Source organism: Podarcis cretensis (genome assembly GCF_951804945.1).
Source record: "Podarcis cretensis genome assembly, chromosome: 4".
Lineage (NCBI taxonomy): Eukaryota > Metazoa > Chordata > Lepidosauria > Squamata > Lacertidae > Podarcis > Podarcis cretensis.
This window is the reverse complement of record NC_137173.1, coordinates 13,896,853-13,917,881: the sequence shown is the minus strand read 5'-3', so window position 1 is coordinate 13,917,881 and position 21,029 is coordinate 13,896,853. Positions and strand designations below refer to the sequence as shown.

At 46.6% G+C, this 21,029-nt stretch overlaps 1 protein-coding gene and 1 long non-coding RNA gene across 3 annotated transcripts in view; both read left to right on the top strand.

Annotated features, from left to right (window-relative positions):
* Window positions 1-21,029, top strand: part of LOC307215129 — a 181,889-nt gene that overhangs the window by 147,275 nt on the left and 13,585 nt on the right. The gene's annotated exons all lie outside the window — the stretch shown is intronic.
* The window catches only part of ME3 (malic enzyme 3), a 98,066-nt gene that overhangs the window by 63,452 nt on the left and 13,585 nt on the right, over window positions 1-21,029 (top strand). For both annotated transcript variants that reach the window (XM_079973803.1, XM_079973802.1), the window contains 5 exons: window positions 2,847-2,950; window positions 13,176-13,285; window positions 18,854-18,951; window positions 20,126-20,239; window positions 20,887-20,992. In XM_079973803.1, coding sequence (XP_079829929.1) covers window positions 2,847-2,950; window positions 13,176-13,285; window positions 18,854-18,951; window positions 20,126-20,239; window positions 20,887-20,992 — 532 coding nt within the window. The remainder of the gene's footprint in view (window positions 1-2,846; window positions 2,951-13,175; window positions 13,286-18,853; window positions 18,952-20,125; window positions 20,240-20,886; window positions 20,993-21,029) is intronic.

Sequence of the window (21,029 nt, the reverse complement as noted above, 5' to 3'; positions counted from 1 at the left end):
TATCTTACTTCTGCCCAATTTTGTTGGCAAAGGGGTTTAATAATGTGCATTGCGACGCATGTGAGTACTTTAGAATATTAGATTTTGGATGCGGAAATCCAGGACAGTCCCTGAAATACTTTGGGTTTGCATGGTTGTCTGAATGCGCACACAGGCACAAAGCGACTATTGTAGCACAGTTTTCAGCTCTTGCGGAACCTCTCGGAATCTAAAACATTGCAGCAGGTATTGCGAGCCCAAGATAAATGCTGGATGTTCTCCCATCCAGCTGGCCGAAAACTCAAAACAGCTTTCCAGCCAGCAGGAGTTGAAGAGGTCCGCTCCATCTTTCAGCGCGATAATGGGGAGTTTAAAAGATCATTGGCTGCCCAGGCCTGATACAGCCTTTACTCTTCCTGAAACCAACACATCCCTACGGCTGCTTGGAAGAGATTATATTTCAGCAAACGAAGAATGCCCCCGCGGGTGGCTGGAGGCTAATTAATTTCAGCGGTTTGTCACATCACACACTCTAATTCTTGCGATAATAATATGAGAGGGTTGCATCTGTTAGCAGTTTTCTGCTTTGCGACTCCAGCAGTTTTAGCTTGTGCCAGAAAGGACATCTGCAAAGAGGGGTTTTTTTGGGGGGGGAACTGCCCCCTCTTCTTCTTTTAGCCAGTAAATACCTCACGGCTTTTTGATGTGTCCAAGTTTAGTCAACAAAATGCTCTTTTTAAAAAATAAAGCTTGCTCTCGCTCTCTTTTTCATTTGACAGCTTACCACACAGGTTGATAATGTGGTGCCTATGGGTTTGGATATGCCCACAAGTAGCCTTTGCTGGGGGCTGAGGTCTCACCCCACCCTCTGAATTAGGGGAGCAGGAAGCCATCTCTAATAGCCAATAGAGGGCTGTTTTCAAGACTAATTTCAGGTGGAGTTACAGCTGGGAAGGGGGTGGTCTCCATGAACATCTCCCTTGTTCTCTTAGACTGGCAATGGCACCCACCTGAGAGGTGCCAGAGCTGAGCTCAGGCTGCAAAAAAGGCCCTGATTCTATCCAGAAAAACCTGGGTTTGGCCTTGATAGTGGTACCTTTTCTTTTATTTATATATATTCCCTATTTTTCTAGCAGCAGGAGACAGCTGGCTCTTCCTTTAACCTAGTGCCCTTTGTCTGCACAGAAAACACTGCTATAAAACGTTGCCTTTTTCCTCTGCGGAGTTCATTATGGCACAGAGGAACTTGAGTCACGACTCAGGGAATCCCCTTTTACGCTTCCTGGCAACAGAGCACAGCTGTGCGCCTGCAGCTTTGGAAAACAACGGCAACAATGATGTGGGAGCGCCTGCAAGGCCAGCCGTCCGTGGAGCAACAGGGAAGTCACGGGACAATGGGGGTCTGTTGTTGGGATGCCCCCTGCATCCTTTGCCTTTGATACAACTACCAAGTCTTTACAGGGTACAAATGGCATCCCATTCCACTTAGTCACCGAGGCCAGTTAGTCATCACACCTGCTTCTGTTTCCTTCGCTTTGAGCCAGGATCCTGTTTCCCACCAGTTTAAAAGCTGAGGCAAGCCTTCCTGTGAGTCATCGGCTGCACTGGACGTTCCAGTTTGGAGCAAGCATGGTGGCCGGGATGGAAAATCATTTGGGAAAACAACAATGTGGTCCTGCAGCTATGCAGGCCTTGACCTTGCCACTGGCCTGTTGGGAATCTCATATAAAGTAAGACACAAGATCACAAGAACAACCCCGCTGGATCAGTTCAAAGACGCATCTAGCCCAGATGTCTAAGGGAAGCCCCAAAGCCAGGACCTGAGTGCGAATTTTCCCGCTTGAGATTCCCAGCAACTGAGAAAACATTCTGAGCTTCCTCTCTAACCTTTCTCCAAAGGGAAGTTGCTCCATCCCCTTTATCAGTTTGGTTGAGCTTTCCAGAACCTTTTCCATCTCTATACAATATTCCTTTCAAAGGGAAGTGACACGGTATTCTAAATGCAACTGCACCATATTTTTTTGGAGAACAGCATTATCAATCAAATCTTTATTATGGTCATAGACCAGCATAAGTAGGGTGGGGGTACAATAATTTAGAATCGTTTTGGAAATCTAAAAAAGTATTAAAACAGAAGGTATCTCTAAAAGACTATAAGAATCTAAAAGAAGGGTTAGGAACATTAAACGGATATGGAAGAGCATAAAAGGTTAGCATGTAAAAGACTACAACTATCAGTTTAGAGAGCACTCTGATGTGAGTGTTCATTAAATCTAGTTTGTGGCACAGGTCACCATCTGACAAATTGTGAACCCTGCTGTGCAGAATCTGGCAACACTGTACGTTGGAGCAGGATTGGTATCTGACCACAGCAGGGAGGTATATAATTGTCCTGTGCGTCTTGGGTATTTATGGAGTAGAGGGGAGATAAGGCTAATACAAATGTCTCTATAGTATAGGCACTGGAAAAGCACACGCTCTGTTGTTTCAGTTTGTCCAAAGTCACAGGTGCATTGTATCTCCAAATAAGCAGTCTTCCTGCATCGACCTTCAAAACGGCATTAATGATCGTGGCAGTTTTAAGTTCCAAACAACCCCATCCCATTGCTACGCTAGAACGCCGAGACAAGGATAAGACCTCACACTGCAAAATATATCTGCGTTTGCTTTATCCCCTCGGGGGGCTGGTTTAATTGCACAGAAACCATACAGCCTGCAGAGTTGGGTCTTATTTAGGGTTAACCGCCTGAAAGGAGGGTAACGATCAGGCTTCCTGCTGAATGGGTTGAATATGAGTTTCTACCTTGCTGGGCCAAAAAGCAGCAGCAGGCAGACATTGTTGTTTTTTCTCTCTCACTCTGTTTCAGGCCCTCCTGAACGATCCGCTCTACATTGGCCTGAAGCACAAGAGAGTTCGTGGGAAACAGTACGACAGCCTGGTTGATGAGTTTATGCAAGCAGTTGCTAACAAGTGAGTGGAATTTTGAGTGCACGTGTTTCCTCCCATTAGCTGCTTGGCTTTAAGAGAGGTTAAAACTAGCCACGCAAACAGTCTGTTTCAAGGCAAGGCTTGGGCAGAGGGGAGCCATTAAATATGTGCCCCTGCAGGTGGTCTGAGAATGGCCCTTTGTGCTTGAGTCAAGGATATTTATGTCCACAGAAATCTGATGGGAGAGAGACTCATTTATCTGGAACAATTTCCTGCTATCATCGTAGGCCCCTCAAGAAGAGACAGATGTGACTACCATACAGACATGTTAAAAGAGGCCCAGTTATCAGCAGGGTGGTTATAAATGTATTTCTTTATTTGTGTATTTTTTAAAAAAAGGCACCCAGGATTCTTTGAGGTTCAAAGAATGGTGGTATACAGTGGTACCTCTGGTTAATTCGTTCTGGACGTCCTTTCTTAACCTGAAACTGTTCTTAACCTGAGGTACCACTTTAGCTAATGGGGCCTCCCGCTGCCACTGCGCAATTTCTGTTCTCATCCTGAAGCAAAGTTCTTAACCCGAGGTACTATTTCTGGGTTAGTGGAGTCTGTAACCTGAAGCGTCTGTAACCCAAGGTACCACTGTACTTTTAAATGTCTAGTTCCGACGCATGCACTCCAACGCCCCTCTGATCTAAATTGGGATGCTGGTTTTTTGGTCCCAAGCTATTGTGGGAGTTAGTGCATGAGACCAAAAATACGACCATCTTTTGGTCCGGCACTCTGGCGTGAGCCAGCTGGACCGAAAAATGAATTTGGACAGTATGCAGATGGGGCTTGAGCGGTAGGGGAAATTATATAACCCCCGTGCTTATTTTAGCAGATTAGAATATTTCACTGTGCATAGCTATGCAAATTCAGATAAAGAGGGACATTGGAAACTGCCTTCAGGTGACTGGTCCACTTAATTCAACATTGTCTACACTGACTGGCAGCACCAGGACTTCAGACATCTCTATTTGGAGATGCCATTGCGATCTTTAGTGTACAAAGCATGTTCTCTACCACTGAGCTTTGGCCCTTCCTTGTAAACTTATCAGCAGAAATTTGATAAATAAACCTAAGCATACATTGGTGGGAGAGATCGAAAAGAGAGTGGTGGTGATTGGGGTCTCCCAGGCTCTCTGTCCCCCATACTGGTTCCACCAGTGGTTTAGCAGGCCCTTTGAATATGGGTCTTCAAAGTGGAGCACAATTGTAAGCATTTAGATTCCCGTGAGAACCAGGGAGCTGCTTCCATTGGGAATCTCTCCTACCAGCTCAGAGAAACAGGGAATTTAATAGAACACAAGAGAGGAAACTTAAGTGAAGAGTCACTGCTCTAATGTGAACGTTGCAATTCATTAGTAACATCCAGCAGCTGTTCTGATCTTCCAAGATTCCCGGAGGTGCCTGTAATTAGCCACTTGGTGATGGTGCCTCAGGCATGTAGCTATTTTTCAAACGTGAGCAATTAATAGATTTTGGAATAGCGATGCAAAACAGAGTTGTTAGGTTGATCTGCAAGCCGTTCCCCTATAGCGGATCAGCTGGTCGGTGGTGCTTGCAAATCCACTTATGGGGCAGCTGTGGCTTTACCTGCCCCACACCTGACATCGTAAGGCAGGTGGGTGCGGCTTCACATGGCCAGTGCATCCTCAGTTTGGGAGGCCTGGCCCTTCTCAATAGGCTCATGAGCTAGCGGTTTCCCGTAAACGACATGGGACCCAAATGTCTTAAGAGTTACCTTCCTCCATAATGAATTGCAGAGGGTTGGACTAGATGACCCTTGGGTCCCTTCCAGTTCTAAGATTCTCTGAATCTGCCGGACCCTTGTGATCATCCATTGAGATCCTCTTCCATGTTCCCTTAACCATCTGCAGTACAGCTTGTGAGCACAGGAGACATAGCCCTTTTCTTGATGGTGCTAAAACAGTTCCAATGCCCTGTGAAAAGACTGGGAAGATAATTAAGCAAGGGTTAAAATGATTTTTAGTTACATCACCTGCCTTTTAATAATCAGTTAAGTATACATACATTTGCATATTTATCAAAACGCTTCAATTTGATAAACAAAAACTACCACTCTGTTTAAAAGAAGGAACATCTTCAACATTTTCTTCTCCTTCAGTGCTAACCTAGATCCAAACTGTGTTTAAAAAAAATTAAAAGTGTTTCCTTATCTTACAGCATCACCGGTTTTATTTTTCTCCCTCCGCAATTAAATTGGTTTCCAATTAAGAAATTAAAGTTTTGTGTGATGCACCTGCCAATTAAACGGCAAGCTTATCATCTCTGCGAGGTTGTCATTCTCACTGTTCCAGCAGAAAGGGCAAGAGGTAGAAATTGCAGGGGCAGATGGGGGGGGAGGATGGCCAAACTGGCACTCCTGGGGAGTAATCCAATTCAGTTCACATTTGCAGGTGAACCTATCTAATTTTGCACTTTCAGAAATTATGTGTGTGAACAGTCTTTCTTCGAAATTCACACATCTCTGAATTTTGCAATGCACTTCTTGAGTTAAGTCACATGTAGCAAAATGCATAGAGAGAGAGAGAGAGAGAGAGAGAGAGAGAGAGAATAAAAAAGCATATATCAATGGAAAAAGCATTCAAAGAATTATATTACTGGACATTGCACACAAAATATGTCAGGAGAAATTCACACTAAGATGCCAACGAGTTTTCATGAGGGGTTCAAGGGGACGATTGCAAGTCGATGTAGAAATGTGGAGAGGTAAACATAATAATAATAATAATAATAATTTATACCCCACCCATCTGGCTGGGCCTCCCCAGCCACTCTGGGCGGCTTCCATAGAAACCAAAAATACACTAAAATATCACACGTTAAAAACTTCCCTGAACAGGGCTGCCTTAAGATGTCTTCTGAATGTCAGGTAGTTGTTTATCGCTTTGACATCTGCTGGAAGGGTGTTCCACAGGGCGGGCGCCACTACCAAGAAGGCCCTCTGCCTGGTTCCCTGTAGCTTTGCTTCTCGCAATGAGGGAACCACCAGAAGGCCCTCGGCGCTGGACCTCAGCGTCCGGGCATAACGATGGGGGTGGAGACGCTCCTTCAGGTATACTGGACTGAGGCCGTTTAGGGCTTTAAAGGTCAGCACCAACACTTTGAATTGTGCTTGGAAACGTACTGGGAGCCAATGTAGGTCTTTCAAGACTGGTGTTATATGGTCTCGGCGGCCGCCCCCAGTCACCAGTCTAGCTGCCACATTCTGGATTAGTTGTAGTTTCCGAGTCACCTTCAAAGGTAGCCCCACGTAGAGCGCATTGCAGTAGTCCAAGCGGGAGATAACCAGAGCATGCACCACTCTGGCGAGACAGTCCGCAGGCAGATAGGGTCTCAGCCTACGTACCAGACGGAGCTGGTAAACAGCTGCCCTGGACATAGATTTCCATAAGGATGGAAAAACGAGAAACTAGAGAGGAAATGAAATTTACAGATTCACCAACCCCCAGCTGCCTCCAGAGAAATTGAACCTGACACCAAAATTCGCTGGTGAAATACTTAAAACAAATATGACCTCATGCTGATTTCTCTTGACCTCATTTGAGGCCTATCCACACTGAGCTGGAAATAAGTCCCACTGAACAGAATGGGACTTACTTCTGAGTAGGCATGCAAAGGATTGCACCGGCTAAGCTGAGAAACCCTGTGCAGACTTGCAGGCTCCACCGAACTCGGTGGCGTTTGTTTCCAAGTGAAAGAATATGTAGGATGGAGCTTCCCATCTCTTCCTCCCCTTTGCCTCTTCCCTCTCTGCAATACTGTGCCGCAGCCGTGTCAGTCGTCAGTCTCCAGGTATCGGGGAAATGCTGGTTTCTGGTCCAGCCTCAAAGCTCCTGCTTGGTGTTGGCATGATGGGTGTCTGAATGAGCGGCTCAGATGGGCTCCCACACTCTCAGGAGCGCTGTTGCTGAAGTCTCATTAAACTGTCAACAGCCTTCTCCTATTTCCTTTCACGCCGCACACCCATTTTGCCAGGCTGACTGCGAAAAGAAGAAGCTCGCTCCCTTTCATCAGCCCTCCTCCCCTGTTTTGACAGCAGGCCGCAAATCCCGAGAAGGCAGACACTCGGGACGACCGGCGCAACTTTGCTGGAGGAGGAGGAGGAGAGAACAGCAGCAAACATTGTTGAGAGATGCTTCGTTCAGCCAGTATCCCTGACCCAAAGCTCCTAAGGTTGGGGGACCCATGATGTTCCCCATCCCCAGAAATTGTTGGCGTTCCCCATCATCTCTGACCATTGGCCATACTGGTAGGGAGCTGTTATTATTTTTGCCCTTTGCCCCAGGGCAGGTTTCAGCATTATAATGCAATATTAAAAACCGTTTAAAGCAACTTGCAGGCACCAAGGTTGGTCCGAAAAATATCCACCTTGAGTGCCAAAAGACAGAGCAAAAGGTGCATCTTCACCATTGGCCAGAAAGTCCCAGGTGCAACTCTATGGAAAGAGAATTTCACGGCTGCTGCAGAGAGAGCGCCCTCTTCTGGTCCACCACCTACTAAGCTTCTAAGGGAGAAGGAACTACCAAGAAGGCCCCCTTTGCTGATCTTAGAACCCAAGGTGGGTCTGTAGAGATAGAAGTGGCCTTTCAAGTATTTGGGACCTGAGTCGTTGAGTTGGAATCCAGCAGCATCTCAATGGCAGTAGGAGGCTTCAGTTGCCTTTAGCTGACAAATTTGAGTTGCCCAATTAAAGTAGATTTTGAGCTCCTGCACAACAAACCCGCTTCCTCCTGGAGTCCTTTCTGCAGCCAGGAAAGTGACAGGTGAAATTCATCATCAAGAAGTGTGGGATAACGTATACTTGACACCCAACATTGTCTAACCTCCCCACAAAAAAAAAAAACCAGAACAGATGCTCGCTAAATAGCCAGCAGGCGAATCACAATGAATTCTGAATGCACAAGTCATTTGAAAGCACTCACGAGAAGTGGGTTGGTGCAGTGAGCCTGGGAATTTTCTGCCAAGTATTCATTTGTTTGCAGAGCCCTGCTGAGAGGCTGTGCCCTTTGTTCCAGCTGAGTGCCGATTCCTGATACGTGGTGACGTGGTAAATCTCAAGGGCAGGCAGAATACCTGTTCTTGCTAACAGGATTGTGAGGCCAAAGGCAACTAGCTTTATTAAATGCGAACCCTGGAATTTGGGGCCTTCTCCAAATGGATGCCAAAGTTTTGTACTCGTTTTGTACCACAAGCCCTGTTTTCTGTAACCCCCCCCCCAAAAAAAAAATGAGAAATTGATACATCAAACTAGGATTTGCTATCAGTTTGGAGGGGATTCCAAATTTCGGGGTTTGCATTTAATAAAGCTTATGCAACCTCCAAATCCCCCCACCCCAAGAGATTTCTTAATATTTTTTATATTTCATTGATTTTCTTATCCCTTTCTGTTTATTCTGCCAGTTGCGCCACGTCTCATATGAGTAGCCTTGGGTGACCTGGAATAGAAAGAAGGGAAATGAAAACGGGTTTTAAGAAATACCGAAAATTGTTACACTTTTTCAGTCTTGGGGTGCCCACTGTCAGATCTAACCACTGGGAGGTGGGGAGACTCTCCAGTCGACCTGTTTACTGAGTATTCATCTTGATTTGCATGTCGCAAGGCTTGCATGGGGGTTATAATATTTTCTAACCACATACCGTATTTTTCGCCCTATAGGGCACACCTAGTTTGGGGGGGGGGATAAAGAAAAAAAAATATTTTCCCCCCCAGGCACGGGGCTGTGGCGGGGGAAGCCCGAGCTTCCCCCGACCCCAGCCCCCAGAACAGGCTGCTATCCACAAGCCTTGGGAGCCCGGCAGGAACTCCTGCCAGTCTCCCCAGGCTTGTGGATATCTGCCCAAAGCCTGCACTCGCCCCATAGGATGCACACACATTTCCCCTTCATTTTTAGAGGGGGAAAAGTGTGTCCTATAGGGAGAAAAATATGGTACTTATTTCCTGCAGTAAGCTACTTCTTGCTTTTCTTACCTACAAACATCTCCCAGTGCAAACATCTCCAGGGAGAAGTCTGCTCTCTAACCAAAATTCAGCCCCTTAATCCTGCCTTCCTCTACAACCCGGGAGGGTTCCAAGAGGTAATTGGGACCAATTATTCCAAGACTCTGCTTCTGCGCTTATGCCTCCATCCATGCCACCCTTTCCCAGCTGTGAGAAAACATTGAGTCATGTGAACTTTCCCTTGCAGTTTGCAGTCCAGCAGTAACTGGACTTCATGTGATGTTAGCGCACGTTTTCATAGACCAATTTCTTCAGCCCGATGAGTCTGAGGAGACCTTTCGTTTTCCTAATCGTGCAGTTTTCGCCCTTTCTGATTTTTGCATCATCCACTAACCAAGAATGCATACTATTTCCCCGCTGCAAGCACTCCATGCTTGCCGGGTTACTCATTCTCTCTGCTAAACCCATCAGGGCAAACCCTGGGCTGGCCATCTTCTTTTACTAGCTCAAGGGAAGAGAGCCTAAACTTGTGGGAAGCTTCTTTCCCTTTCTCCAAGTGAGTATTTCGGCAGGAATTTTGACGCCGAACACTCACTCTCATAAACGTCAGGGTCCACATTGCATAGAGTTTGCGAGGGCAGAGCCTGTAAGTGGGTCATCTGTGTGAAACTTGCAAGAAGCTGCCAGAAGGCCAATATTTTTTTTTTATGCGTTCATGGTTTTGGTTCTGCACTGCAAGCTTCCGTGTAGCACAACATTGTTTTCTTCCGGATGAGGCGGCAGTTTCAGAGATTGACCCACAGGACTCAGGCCAGGGCACTGTTCACGGGTGCCCTGGGTCTTTTAAAGTGGGTATGGGGTGGGTCTCCTCAGGTCCTACTTGTGGGTTTTCATTTGGCATCTTTATTGAAGAAGAAGAATAAGAAGAGTTTGGATTTGATATCCCGCCTTTCACTCCCTTTAAGGAGTCTCAAAGCGGCTAGCATTCTCCTTTCCCTTCCTCCCCCACAACAAACACTCTGTGAGGTGAGTGGGGCTGAGAGACTTCAAGGAAGTGTGACTAGCCCAAGGTCATCCAGCAGCTGCATGTGGAGGAGCAGAGACGCGAACCCGGTTCCCCAGATTACGAGACTACCGCTCTTAACCACTACACCACACTGGCTCTCAATGCAACACATTGGCTTCTGTGTTGCATTAGATGGACCTTTGAGCCGATCCGGAAGAGCTCTTCTGCATTCCTGTGGCTCTCTCCTTCTCCTCCTCTCCACCTCTTTCTTAAAAGAAAACAAGATGCTGGAGCCCTTTTTGTGGTCCACTTTGGGATAAGGATACGGCCTCTTGCGGGTCACATGCTTCCAGCTGAGAACCAATCATTTCAGCAAGGTTCTGTGGGACAGCAGATCAAAAATAGCATACCCCCCTATCAGGGCTGGATTTAGGTTTGATGAGGCCCTAAGCTACTGAAGGTAATGGGGCCATTTATATGTCCAGCTGTCCTTTGTCAACCGCAAATTGTTGCTGTTTTTTGTGTTGAATATATGCTACATGGTAATTTATGAACCTAATAGGTATCTAAAGCCATTTGCACATGTTACTGTGCAACCAGTCCATGCTGAATGTAGGCACCCTATATATAAAGGTAAAGGGACCCCTGACCGTTAGGTCCAGTCGCGGACGACTCTGGGGTTGCGGCGCTCATCTTGCTTTATTGGCCGAGGGAGCCAGCATACAGCTTCCGGGTCATGTGGCCAGCATGACTAAGCCGCTTCTGGCAAACCAGAGCAGCGCACGGAAACGCTGTTTACCTTCCCGCCAGAGCAGTACCTATTTATCTACTTGCACTTTGATGTGCTTTCGAACTGCTAGGTTGGCAGGAATAGAAATGAGCAAACCAGTGATATTTTAGGGAGCAGGCTGGCAGGCGGGGCCCATGACTTACATCATAGGCTGACTCCAGAGCACGGCACCAAAAAAACAGAAGGAAAACTTACCTTGACCCCGTACGTCACCACTCTCTTCTTCCTCCTTGAGCCACGGAAATTCCGGAAGTACGTCTGCATTGTTTGGAGGAGGAGGAAACTGGTTGCGATGCTGCAGAGGTCGGGGCAACCTTCCCTGGGCCGCTCTGGACAGCACAGTGTCTCCCAATGTTGTGCAGGCTGGGGCAACCTTCCCCAGGACACTCCATTCCACGTAGCCTCTCATGAGGCTGCGGAGCAGGAGGTGGAAGACAGAAAACAGAAATAGGAGAGGGGAAGGGGGGCCAAGGAATGAGTTGCGGCAGTAAGCGGGCGGGCAAGAAAGGGTTTGGTGGCAAGGAGGGGGCAAGCAATGGGATGGGGGGTGCCCCAAATTTTCCTCCCAAAATGTTGGGGGGTGTATGAGATAGTAGCATTTAAGTGGAGATACGTTTCTATTTTTTAAAAAAGAAAGGAGCTTTTATGGCGTGCTTTACAAGTGGCCCCTGAAAAACGGGTACCTGCCTGTAGAATGAATAGGATGAGGGGCCTTTGTAGGAGTTGAGTGCTTCCCCCCCCCCCTTTCAAAGGAGGGAGTTACTTGTCTGGATCAATAAAGAGAGGCCATCATTGGACCTTCCTGCTGACAGGCACTTTTTAGCACCATAGCAGGGGAAATTGTCCACAAATATCGAGGACAAAAAAAGGCCCCGTCTGAGAGAGGCTGACAAAGGCTGGAGTCTTTTTAAAAGCTGCAATGAATGGGGCTCTCAGTGGCCTGGCTAGAAGCGAAACATGATTTGTCTGGTTTCAGTTTCTGATTTCAAGCCCTCGGTGTGTCCCACTTGTTCACGCCGGATTTCTCAGGGAGAGCTGTGCCAACGTTTCCCTGCAATGCTTGAGGTCCCAAAGGCAGCAGTATTGTGATTATGATTATTCATACGCTGCAGGGTTTAGTTCTCTCTCTTTTCTTTTTTGTCACTTGGGCTCCCTCCCGACTGTCACCATTCTTCGCAAGGGATTCAAGCGCACACCAAAGGTGTAGGTTTGCAGAGTTAAAGTGGTTTAAAGGGCCCTGATAAAGGTAAAGGTACCCCTGCCCGTACGGGCCAGTCGTGACCGACTCTAGGGTTGCGCACTCATCTCGCTCAAGAGGCCAGGAGCTGGCGCCGTCCGAAGACACTTCCGGGTCACGTGGCCAGCGTGACGAAGCTGCAACTGGCGAGCCAGCACCAGTGCCGCACACGGAAACGCCGTTTACCTTCCCACTATAAAGCGGTACCTATTTATCTACTTGCACTTAGGGGTGCTTTCGAACTGCTAGGTGGGCAGGAGCTGGGACCAAACGACGGGAGCTCACCCCGTCGCGGGGATTCGAACCGCCGACCTTACGATCAGCAAGTCCTAGGCACTGAGGTTTTACTCACAGCACCACCCGCGTCCCTAAGGGGCCTGATACACCAGTGCAAAACACAAATCCACTTTAAAGGAGAAACTTGGCTTTCTAGAGTTTGGAAACTGAAAGGGAGGTGCTTTGGAAAGTGTGAAATGAACAAATCACTAACAGGATGACATATAAGCACCCCGCAAGCAAGCATTAAGCATTAATTGTGATTTATTTGCATTGAGGTCCTATAACCCCAGTGCAAATAAATCACAACTAATGCTTAATAAAGACCAGGTACATTCCTAACTTCCATGTAAGCTTTGTGCAAGAAAATTCATCATGAATGCTCAATAAATATGTCATTTAGAGGAGCATATGTCTATCTCTTGTTTATTCATTTACATTTGAGAAGACATTATTGATTCCTGCCCTCCTTGGAGCCCACAAGCACACAAATGCCAAACTCAAAAATTTGCCTCTTGAGTCATCTGTTTTGTGCTTCCAAAATATAGATGGCAAAGGAATTGGTTTTGAATGGGTTTTTTTTACACCGAATTTGATGGTTCCAAGCCAACGGAGCCTGCCTTGTGTTGGACCATATCTTAAACTGAGCACCTGTTTGACATTCAACACTAGCCCTACTCAGAGTAGACCTGTCGAAGTTAAAGGCCATGACTCACGTAGGTTCATTTCAGTGGTTCTACTCCGAGTAGGACTTCGCTGAATGCAACCTATTGTCAGGATCTTTTAATGGTTTTTTTAAAAAAATGTTTTTAATGGTCGACCAGCCGTGTGCAAAATTAGAATATTCTATAATGCTACGCGAAGATGGATCTTCCATTTCTTCCTGGAAAGATTTGCGCTGACACCAGACTCCAGCTCAGTTAATCTTGGTCTTTCTTTTGAAACCTGCAGGTATGGGATGAACTGCCTCATTCAGTTTGAAGACTTTGCCAACGCCAATGCATTCCGCCTTCTCAACAAATACCGCGACAGATATTGCACGTTCAATGATGACATTCAAGGTAAGAGATGCAGAGCTGACGAGACACAGGACTTGGTACCACGCTGGTGTGGGGTTTCGCATGCGGCTGCTCTCCGCTGTTGAGGAAATTGGTCAAAGGATGAGCACAGACGCTGCGTGGCGTCTTAGACATGGATGTGCTGAACTAGCTCATCCCAGGCTTGAGGGGAAAGTCCGCAGGGGCATTCGGAAGTGTTGCTGGCAGTGGAAGACACCCAGTAGTACAACTATCTGGCAGTAAGAAGACTCATTTCTTCTTGGCTGCTACTGTGATGTCAGTAACAGATGGTAAGGTTCTGGGCGACATGGAACTACCATCGACTGGGTTTCTCTGGGGCTTGTTCAGCTTTTTGCGACGCCTCGTTGATCTTTTCCTTTTAAAGTTCTGTTCAGATAAGTGTTTTTGAGCCAGTTTCCTGCTGTTGGGGGGCTGGGGGCTTTAAATATGTTTGTATCAGCCTACTGAGGAGTGCAAATTCACAGGCACATTGCAGCCTTTTGGGCTCAGCTGGATTCGGGATTACACTTCCACACACATACACACACGTCTTATTCCTTTCACTGATGCAGTTTTCTTCCACAAACCCCACTCTCCGCTCCCATGTGAAACTGGAAAGATAATTGGAAAATACCGTTAGTTTCTTGCATCAGTAGAGCCCATTGGTAGGATTAAGGGCCCATACAGATGTCCTGAATGGGACGCAGGTGGCGCTGTGGGTTAAAGCCTCAGCGCCTAGGGCTTGCCGATCGAAAGGTCGGCGGTTCGAATCCCTGCGGCGGGGTGCGCTCCCGCTGCTCGGTCCCAGCGCCTGCCAACCTAGCAGTTCGAAAGCACCTCCGGGTGCAAGTAGATAAATAGGGACCGCTTACCAGCGGGAAGGTAAACGGCATTTCCGTGTGCGGCTCTGGCTCTGGCTCTGGCTCTGGCTCTGGCCAGAGCAGCGATGTCACGCTGGCCACGTGACCTGGAAGTGTCTCCGGACAGCGCTGGCCCCTGGCCTCTTAAGTGAGGTGGGCGCACAACCCCAGAGTCTGTCAAGACTGGCCCGTACGGGCAGGGGTACCTTTACCTTTACCTTTACAGATGTCCTGAGAGCCAGTGTGGTGTAGTGGTTAAGAGCGGTAGACTCGTAATCTGGTGAACCGGGTTCGCTTCCCCGCTCCTCCACCTGCAGCTGCTGGGTGACCTTGGGCCAGTCACACTTCTTTGAAGTCTCTCAGCCCCACTCACCTCACAGAGTGTTTCTTGTGGGGGAGGAAGGGAAAGGAGATGTTAGCCGCTTTGAGACTCCTTAAAGGGAGTGAAAGGCGGGATATCAAATCCAAACTCTTCTTCTTCTTCTCATTTTGCATCCACAATTATTTGTGCTCATGCTGGTCTCAAGGTGGTCACATGCAGTTCCACTTTCAGCACTGCACCCTCAAAGGTTTTGGGGGTGGGCATGTTGCAAAGCTATGGTTTTCCCAGTAGTGATGTATGGAAGTGAGAATTTGTGGTATAAAAAATTATAGCATCTCAACAGGAAGTTATATTTGGACAAGCAGCATGTTCATGTTGTTGTTGTTGTTGTTTAGTTGTTTAGTCGTGTCCGACTCTTCGTGACCCCATGGACCAGAGCACGCCAGCCACTCCTGTCTTCCACTGCCTCCCACAGTTTGGTCAAACTCATGCTGGTAGCTTCGAGAACACTATCCAGCCATCTCTGTCATCCCCTTCTCCTTGTGCCCTCCATCTTTCCCACCATCAGGGTCTTTTCCAGGAGTCTTCTCTTCTCATGAGGTGGCCAAAGTATTGGAGCCTCAGCTTCACGATCTGTCCTTCCAGTGAGCTCTCAGGGCTGATTTCCTTCAGAATGGATGAGTTTGATCTTCTTGCAGTCCATGGGACTCTCAAGAGTCTCCTCCAGCACCATAATTCAAAAGCATCCATTCTTTGGCGATCAGCCTTCTTTCTGGTCCAGCTCTCACTTCCATACATCACTACTGGGAAAACCATAGCTTTAACTATACGGACCTTTGTTGGCAAGGTGATGTCTCTGTTTTTTAAGATGCTGTCTACACCTGCCAAAAACAAAACAAAAAACACCAGTCTGGAAGGACCAAATACCAGCCTAGTCTCAGAGCAGTATGGCCAGAATCCAGGCTGGGAAGACGGGGGAATGTCTTGTCCCACACGAGCTAGAGGGGGAGTGTGGTGACATTTAAAGCAGAATAAGCATAACTTGGGAACAATGGTGCATTAACTGAAATGGGGGGAGACTCCCGAGAGACAATTAAAGCTTTGATTCCAGCCTTCCTCTCCCTTTCCAGAGGAGACTTACAGCTGGAATCCTAAACACACATTCTTTCAAATAAGCCCCATTGAAATTAAAGCCACTTGCTTGCAAGTAAACATGGTGAGGCCCTGGGCCCTTAGCCAGTCTAGCTTCCCTTTGTTAATTAAGGAACTCTGTTTGAAGTAGAAACTTGCAAGTTTGCAGAAAGCAAAGAGACCAGTTTACAAAAGAATCCCTTCAGCAATCTGTGGCAAGATTAATTTTTTTAAGAGTGACCCTTTGGGATTAAACAAACATTGATTAGCCAACGGTTTGTGTAAAGCAGCTGTGAACACTTCTTCTTTTTTTAAACCCCCCTTCAAGTTTAGCAAACTGTAATCCCAAAGATAAATTATTCTTCTGTGCCCAGGGTGCACCAATTTTGTTGTCTTTTGAGTAATTGGAGAGCGAGAGAACAAACATGTGGAGGCGATGGAGGATTAGAAACACATTTGGAGGAGAAAAAAACCCCTATCACTGGTTCTTGTTGCTGCACCAAAGCCTTGCAACCTTTTCATCCTATCTGGAATTGGATAGGATTATGAGTAACGACACGCCCTGTCTCTCAGGGATATAGGCTTCTTAAAACCACATCACAGAACAGGCTGAGTCATACAGCAACATCGATTCCTCAACCCACTCACCCCACTTCTTCTATCTTTATGAGAGCATTTTTTAAAAAATAAACACCCTGAGTTTATTTGGCAGTGTCCACTTAGTTAGTTAGCTGTACAAGCCAACTATTAATCCGTAGCTCCACCTAGTGGAAAGAGCAGAGCAGTTTGAGATGATGAACATTCATATACAGTCATACCTCTTCTTGCAAACGCTTCATGTTGCGTTTTTTTGGGTTAAGAACGCGGCAAACCCGGAAGTGTTTACTTCCGGGTTTTGCCGCATGCACAGAAGTGTTCTGTGTGGTTCACACATGCGCAGAAGCGCTCTATCGCTGCTCTGGTTGCAGACTTTTCAGGGTGCAAACGGCACCCTGGTATGGATCGTGTCTGCAACCAGAGGTACCACTGTATAAGATAGATAGATAGATAGCTAGATGATAGATAGATGATAGATTAGATAGATAGATAGATAGATAGATAGATAGATGATAGATTAGATAGATAGATAGATAGATAGATAGATAGATGATAGATAGATAGATAGATAGATAGATAGATAGATAGATAGATAGATGATAGATAGAGAGAGAGCCACAGGAATGCAGAAGAACTCTTCCGGATCGGCTCAAAGGTCCATCTAATGCAACACAGAAGCCAATGTGTTGCATTGAGAGCCAGTGTGGTGTAGTGGTTAAGAGCGGTAGTCTCCTAATCTGGGGAACCAGGTTCGCGTCCCCGCTCCTCCACATGCAGCTGCTGGGTGACCTTGGGCCAGTCACACTTCTCTGAAGTCTCTCAGCCCCACTCACCTCACAGAGTGTTTGTTGTGGGGGAGGAAGGGAAAGGAGAATGTTAGCCGCTTTGAGACTCCTGAAGGGGAGTGAAAGGCGGGATATCAAATCCAAACTCTTCTTCTTCTAGATAGATAGATGATAGATAGATAGATAGATAGATAGATAGATAGATAGATAGATAGATTGCTGTTGTTTAGTCGTTTAGTCGTGTCCGACTCTTCATGACCCATGGACCAGAGAATGCCAGGCACTCCTGTCTTCCACTGCCTCCCGCAGTTTGGTCAAAAGATAGATAGATAAATAGATCCCCTTTAATCTTTCAATAGTGCAAGAATGGATTATTGCATAAAGGCCTTTTAAAGTGATTATAGGAAGCAGCAAAGACATCAACCGAGGACTTGCAAGCAGCCTTCTAAGTGGTTTGATTACATCTGTAGGAAGGTTTTGTTTGAACCAGGGAGGAAAACAACTGTGTGTGTTTCAGGCAGAGATCTGATAGGTCAACACCCAGAACACAGGAAACTGCCCACTGGGTGACCTTGGGCCAGTCACTGTCTTTCCCCCTAACCTACCTCACAGGGCAGGGGTCAGCAAGGTTTATCTTGCCTGGGCCAGATCAGTCCCATGGAGATCCCTGCGATTTTCGGTGTCTGCGCTAAATACTAAATAACTATAAAGTGAGTCCTAAAAATACACACCACAAGGGTAAAAAGGTGATGGGTGGGGGGGACCAATAAAGGACTAAGCCTAGAATCCTACCTGTGCAACTTCTTCAAAAGGAAAAACAGAATAGCTCACCTGAAGTGTGCGGAAGGAGGCGGATTGACAGCTGAGCCAACATTCATCTCACTGGATTTCATGAATGCCATAGCAAATTGTAAAGCTGTGTTCACACTGCGGGCAAGGAACCTGCTGTGATTACTCTTCAAATAACTGTCTGTATTTACCCTTTGATGTGGCGTTTCCTAACACTTAAAAGCAGAGCAGCAGCACCTGCTGGGTTTTAAATGTTGTTTAGATTGCATGCTTGCCCAAGATAATGTTGAAATCTCTCCCCTCCTGAACTATTCATTATAGTTTTCTCTGTGCCTAATTGAGACAGGCATGGAAGGGGGGGGCAGGTGAAGGAAATTAAAGGGAAATCTGTGTTTATTTTTAATCCTAGCTGGATAAATGTATCCTAAGACTGTGATCTGAAAGACTGCTAATGTGCTCAGTTTTCTGCTCATGGGCTTTCTGGAGATACAACACAAGACGACAAGCATTTGGGCTTCTTGCGTTCCTTTGTTTTTCATCCATATTCAGTGCTGCCCATCTTCCATTTCAGAGCGAACCTGAGCAATGCACAAGCCACCTTGTGTCTCTCAAACATGGGTCCCCAGCTGTTGTTGGACTACAACTCCCATCATCCCTAGCTAGCAGGACCAGTGGTCAGGAATGATGGGAGTTGTCGTCCGACAACAGCACAAAATACTACCAAAATACAAAATCAGGCATTATAACAGTCAACACATTTAAGACAGGCAGCAAGATACACTTCAAAGCAAACACCTTGCAGAACTTGCACCATGTTTCAAAAGCTGCTAGGGACAGAAACATATTTGTTAACCATTTCAGATCAGCAGGGAGTTCCATAATTTTGATGCCACCACTGAAAAAGCCCTGTTTTTTTCAGCTGTCCAATGGATCTCATGAGTAAACGGGACAGAAAACAGTTGCCTCTGCTGCTGATTTTGAAGCCCCGGGAAAGTTAGTCTGTCTTGTTATCTCTGTGTTCCCAGGGACATTTCCAGCAACAGCATGTGACTCTATGGGGTTTGGGCTTGTTGTTTTCTTTTCCCAGGAACTGCCTCTGTTGCAGTAGCCGGCATCCTTGCAGCCTTGAGGATCACAAAGAACAAGCTTTCTGACCACAAATTTGTCTTCCAAGGAGCTGGAGAGGTAGGGTCCCTCTTACTCTCGAGGAACGGCCAAACAAGTCACCATTTTCCTTTTGCTCTTTCCTTTTTTTTCTTTTTAAATAGCTGAACAGAAATCTGAAAGCAGTGAAGTCATCGTAAGCCTCAGGAGGCGGGGGTAGTTTTGAGCTTTGCAGCTCTCCTCACATGGTAGTTTTGCAGAAAGAGATTACACAGCTGCGAGGGAGACGGCCCAGAACGACCCTTGTGTTTATGGCTTGGGATGTGAGCCTACATTTGTGCCAAGTCCCTAAAGATCCCGCAGTGTTTCGTAGAGAATGAGACATGACCCACGGCTACCCATATTTCACAGGCTTCTGCTTTGTGTCTAGCGAATGAAGTAAACAGTGCTTCAGATTATTTTAATTAAAACACACACACACACACACACACAAAACCCAAAACCAGCCAGAAACCAGAATCACCTCCCTTCCCAGGTAATTTTTCATTCTGGTTTTTTTCCCCCATTGAGGGAATGAATTAGAATTACAGAATTGCACAGTTGGAAACGACCACAAAGGTCCTCTAATTCAACCCCTTGGTGAATGCAGGTTCTACAGGGCAAAAATGGATGATCACCCATCATCTGCTTAGGAGTCTCCAGTAAAAGAGAGCCCACCACCTCCCAAGTCTCCCTGTGGTCACTATCAAACAACTCTAACTGACAGGCAATTTCTCCTAATGGAGGAAATGATTGGTGGTGGTGCTTGATTAGATTTATATATTGACTTTCATCAAAAGATCTCAGAGCGGTTCACAAGATATAAGCACAAATAAATAGTTAAAACAGAAATAATACACCCCCCAAAAAAACCCCACAATTAAAAGGCTGTATAATATTAATCAGCCCACGGCCTGGTTAAAGAGGAACGTTTTTGCTTGCCATCCAAAGATATGTAATGAAGGCGCCAGGCAGGCCTCCCTGGGGACAGCATTCCACAAAAGGGGAGCCACTGTAGAAAAGGCCCCGTTCTTATATCGCCACCCTCGAGACCTCTTGTGGGGGAGGCACATGAAGATGATCACAGAGTCTGGGTCTGTTTATATGGGGAGAGCTCATCCTTGAGGTATTGCGATCCTGAGGCTTTAGAGATCAACCAACACCAGCACTTTGAATTGGGCCTGTCATTGGTTGTCCTTTCTGTCTGTGTTTTCAGGCGGCGATGGGCATAGCTCACCTGATTGTGATGGCCCTGGAGAAGGAAGGAATTTCAAGGGGAGAAGCTATCAAAAAAATCTGGATGGTGGACTCCAAGGGACTCATTGTAAAGGTATTAGCAACAGGTCTATGCTCCCCATCCTGGGGCATCTCTGGGGGCAGGCGAGGGGGTGGAGAGCAGCTTTGCAAATGTTTGGGATGGTTCAGTGCAGAAATGAAAGAAGCCTATTGTGAAGAGCTCCTATTGGCTAGCACCCATGGCCACAAACACATGTATGCCAATATAACTTGACAGTCCAGCATGCTGCTGTATAATACTTGTCTGTAATGCAGTTTGCAATGGTGAGTTTACAGGACTCACGGAATCCTGTCCATTTTCATCCTCTGTTCCTTTTGAAAACCGAGTCCAGTTCCCCAAGGCCTCTGAACATAGGTATATATTAGTTATATTAGTGGGACATTCCAGGATCAAATCAGAAACTGGGACAGTGTCTGTAAATCAGGGACGTCCCTGGAAAATAGAGACACTTGGAGGGTCTGAAATTACCGTCTTGCACCAATTTCAGATAGCACCCAAACTTGGACTTTGGGGAGTCTCCAGAGGAAAGGAGCTTCTCCAGCATTTGTGGGGCACCCACCAAGAACAAGTCATAAGTTCTTGGTGCCCAGGTAGCATAATCTTAGCAGATCTCTGGTGCTAGGGAAAAGACGACTGCTTCAAGTCTATCACCTTTTGCTTTTGCTTTGTTTTACTCCCAGGGCAGAAGTCACTTGAACCATGAGAAGGAGATGTTTGCTCATGAACATCCCAATGTGAAGACCCTGGAGGAAGTGGTGAAGGCAGTAAAACCAACAGCCATCATTGGTAACTGTTAGGCTCCCAATTGCTTTGGAACGCTGGC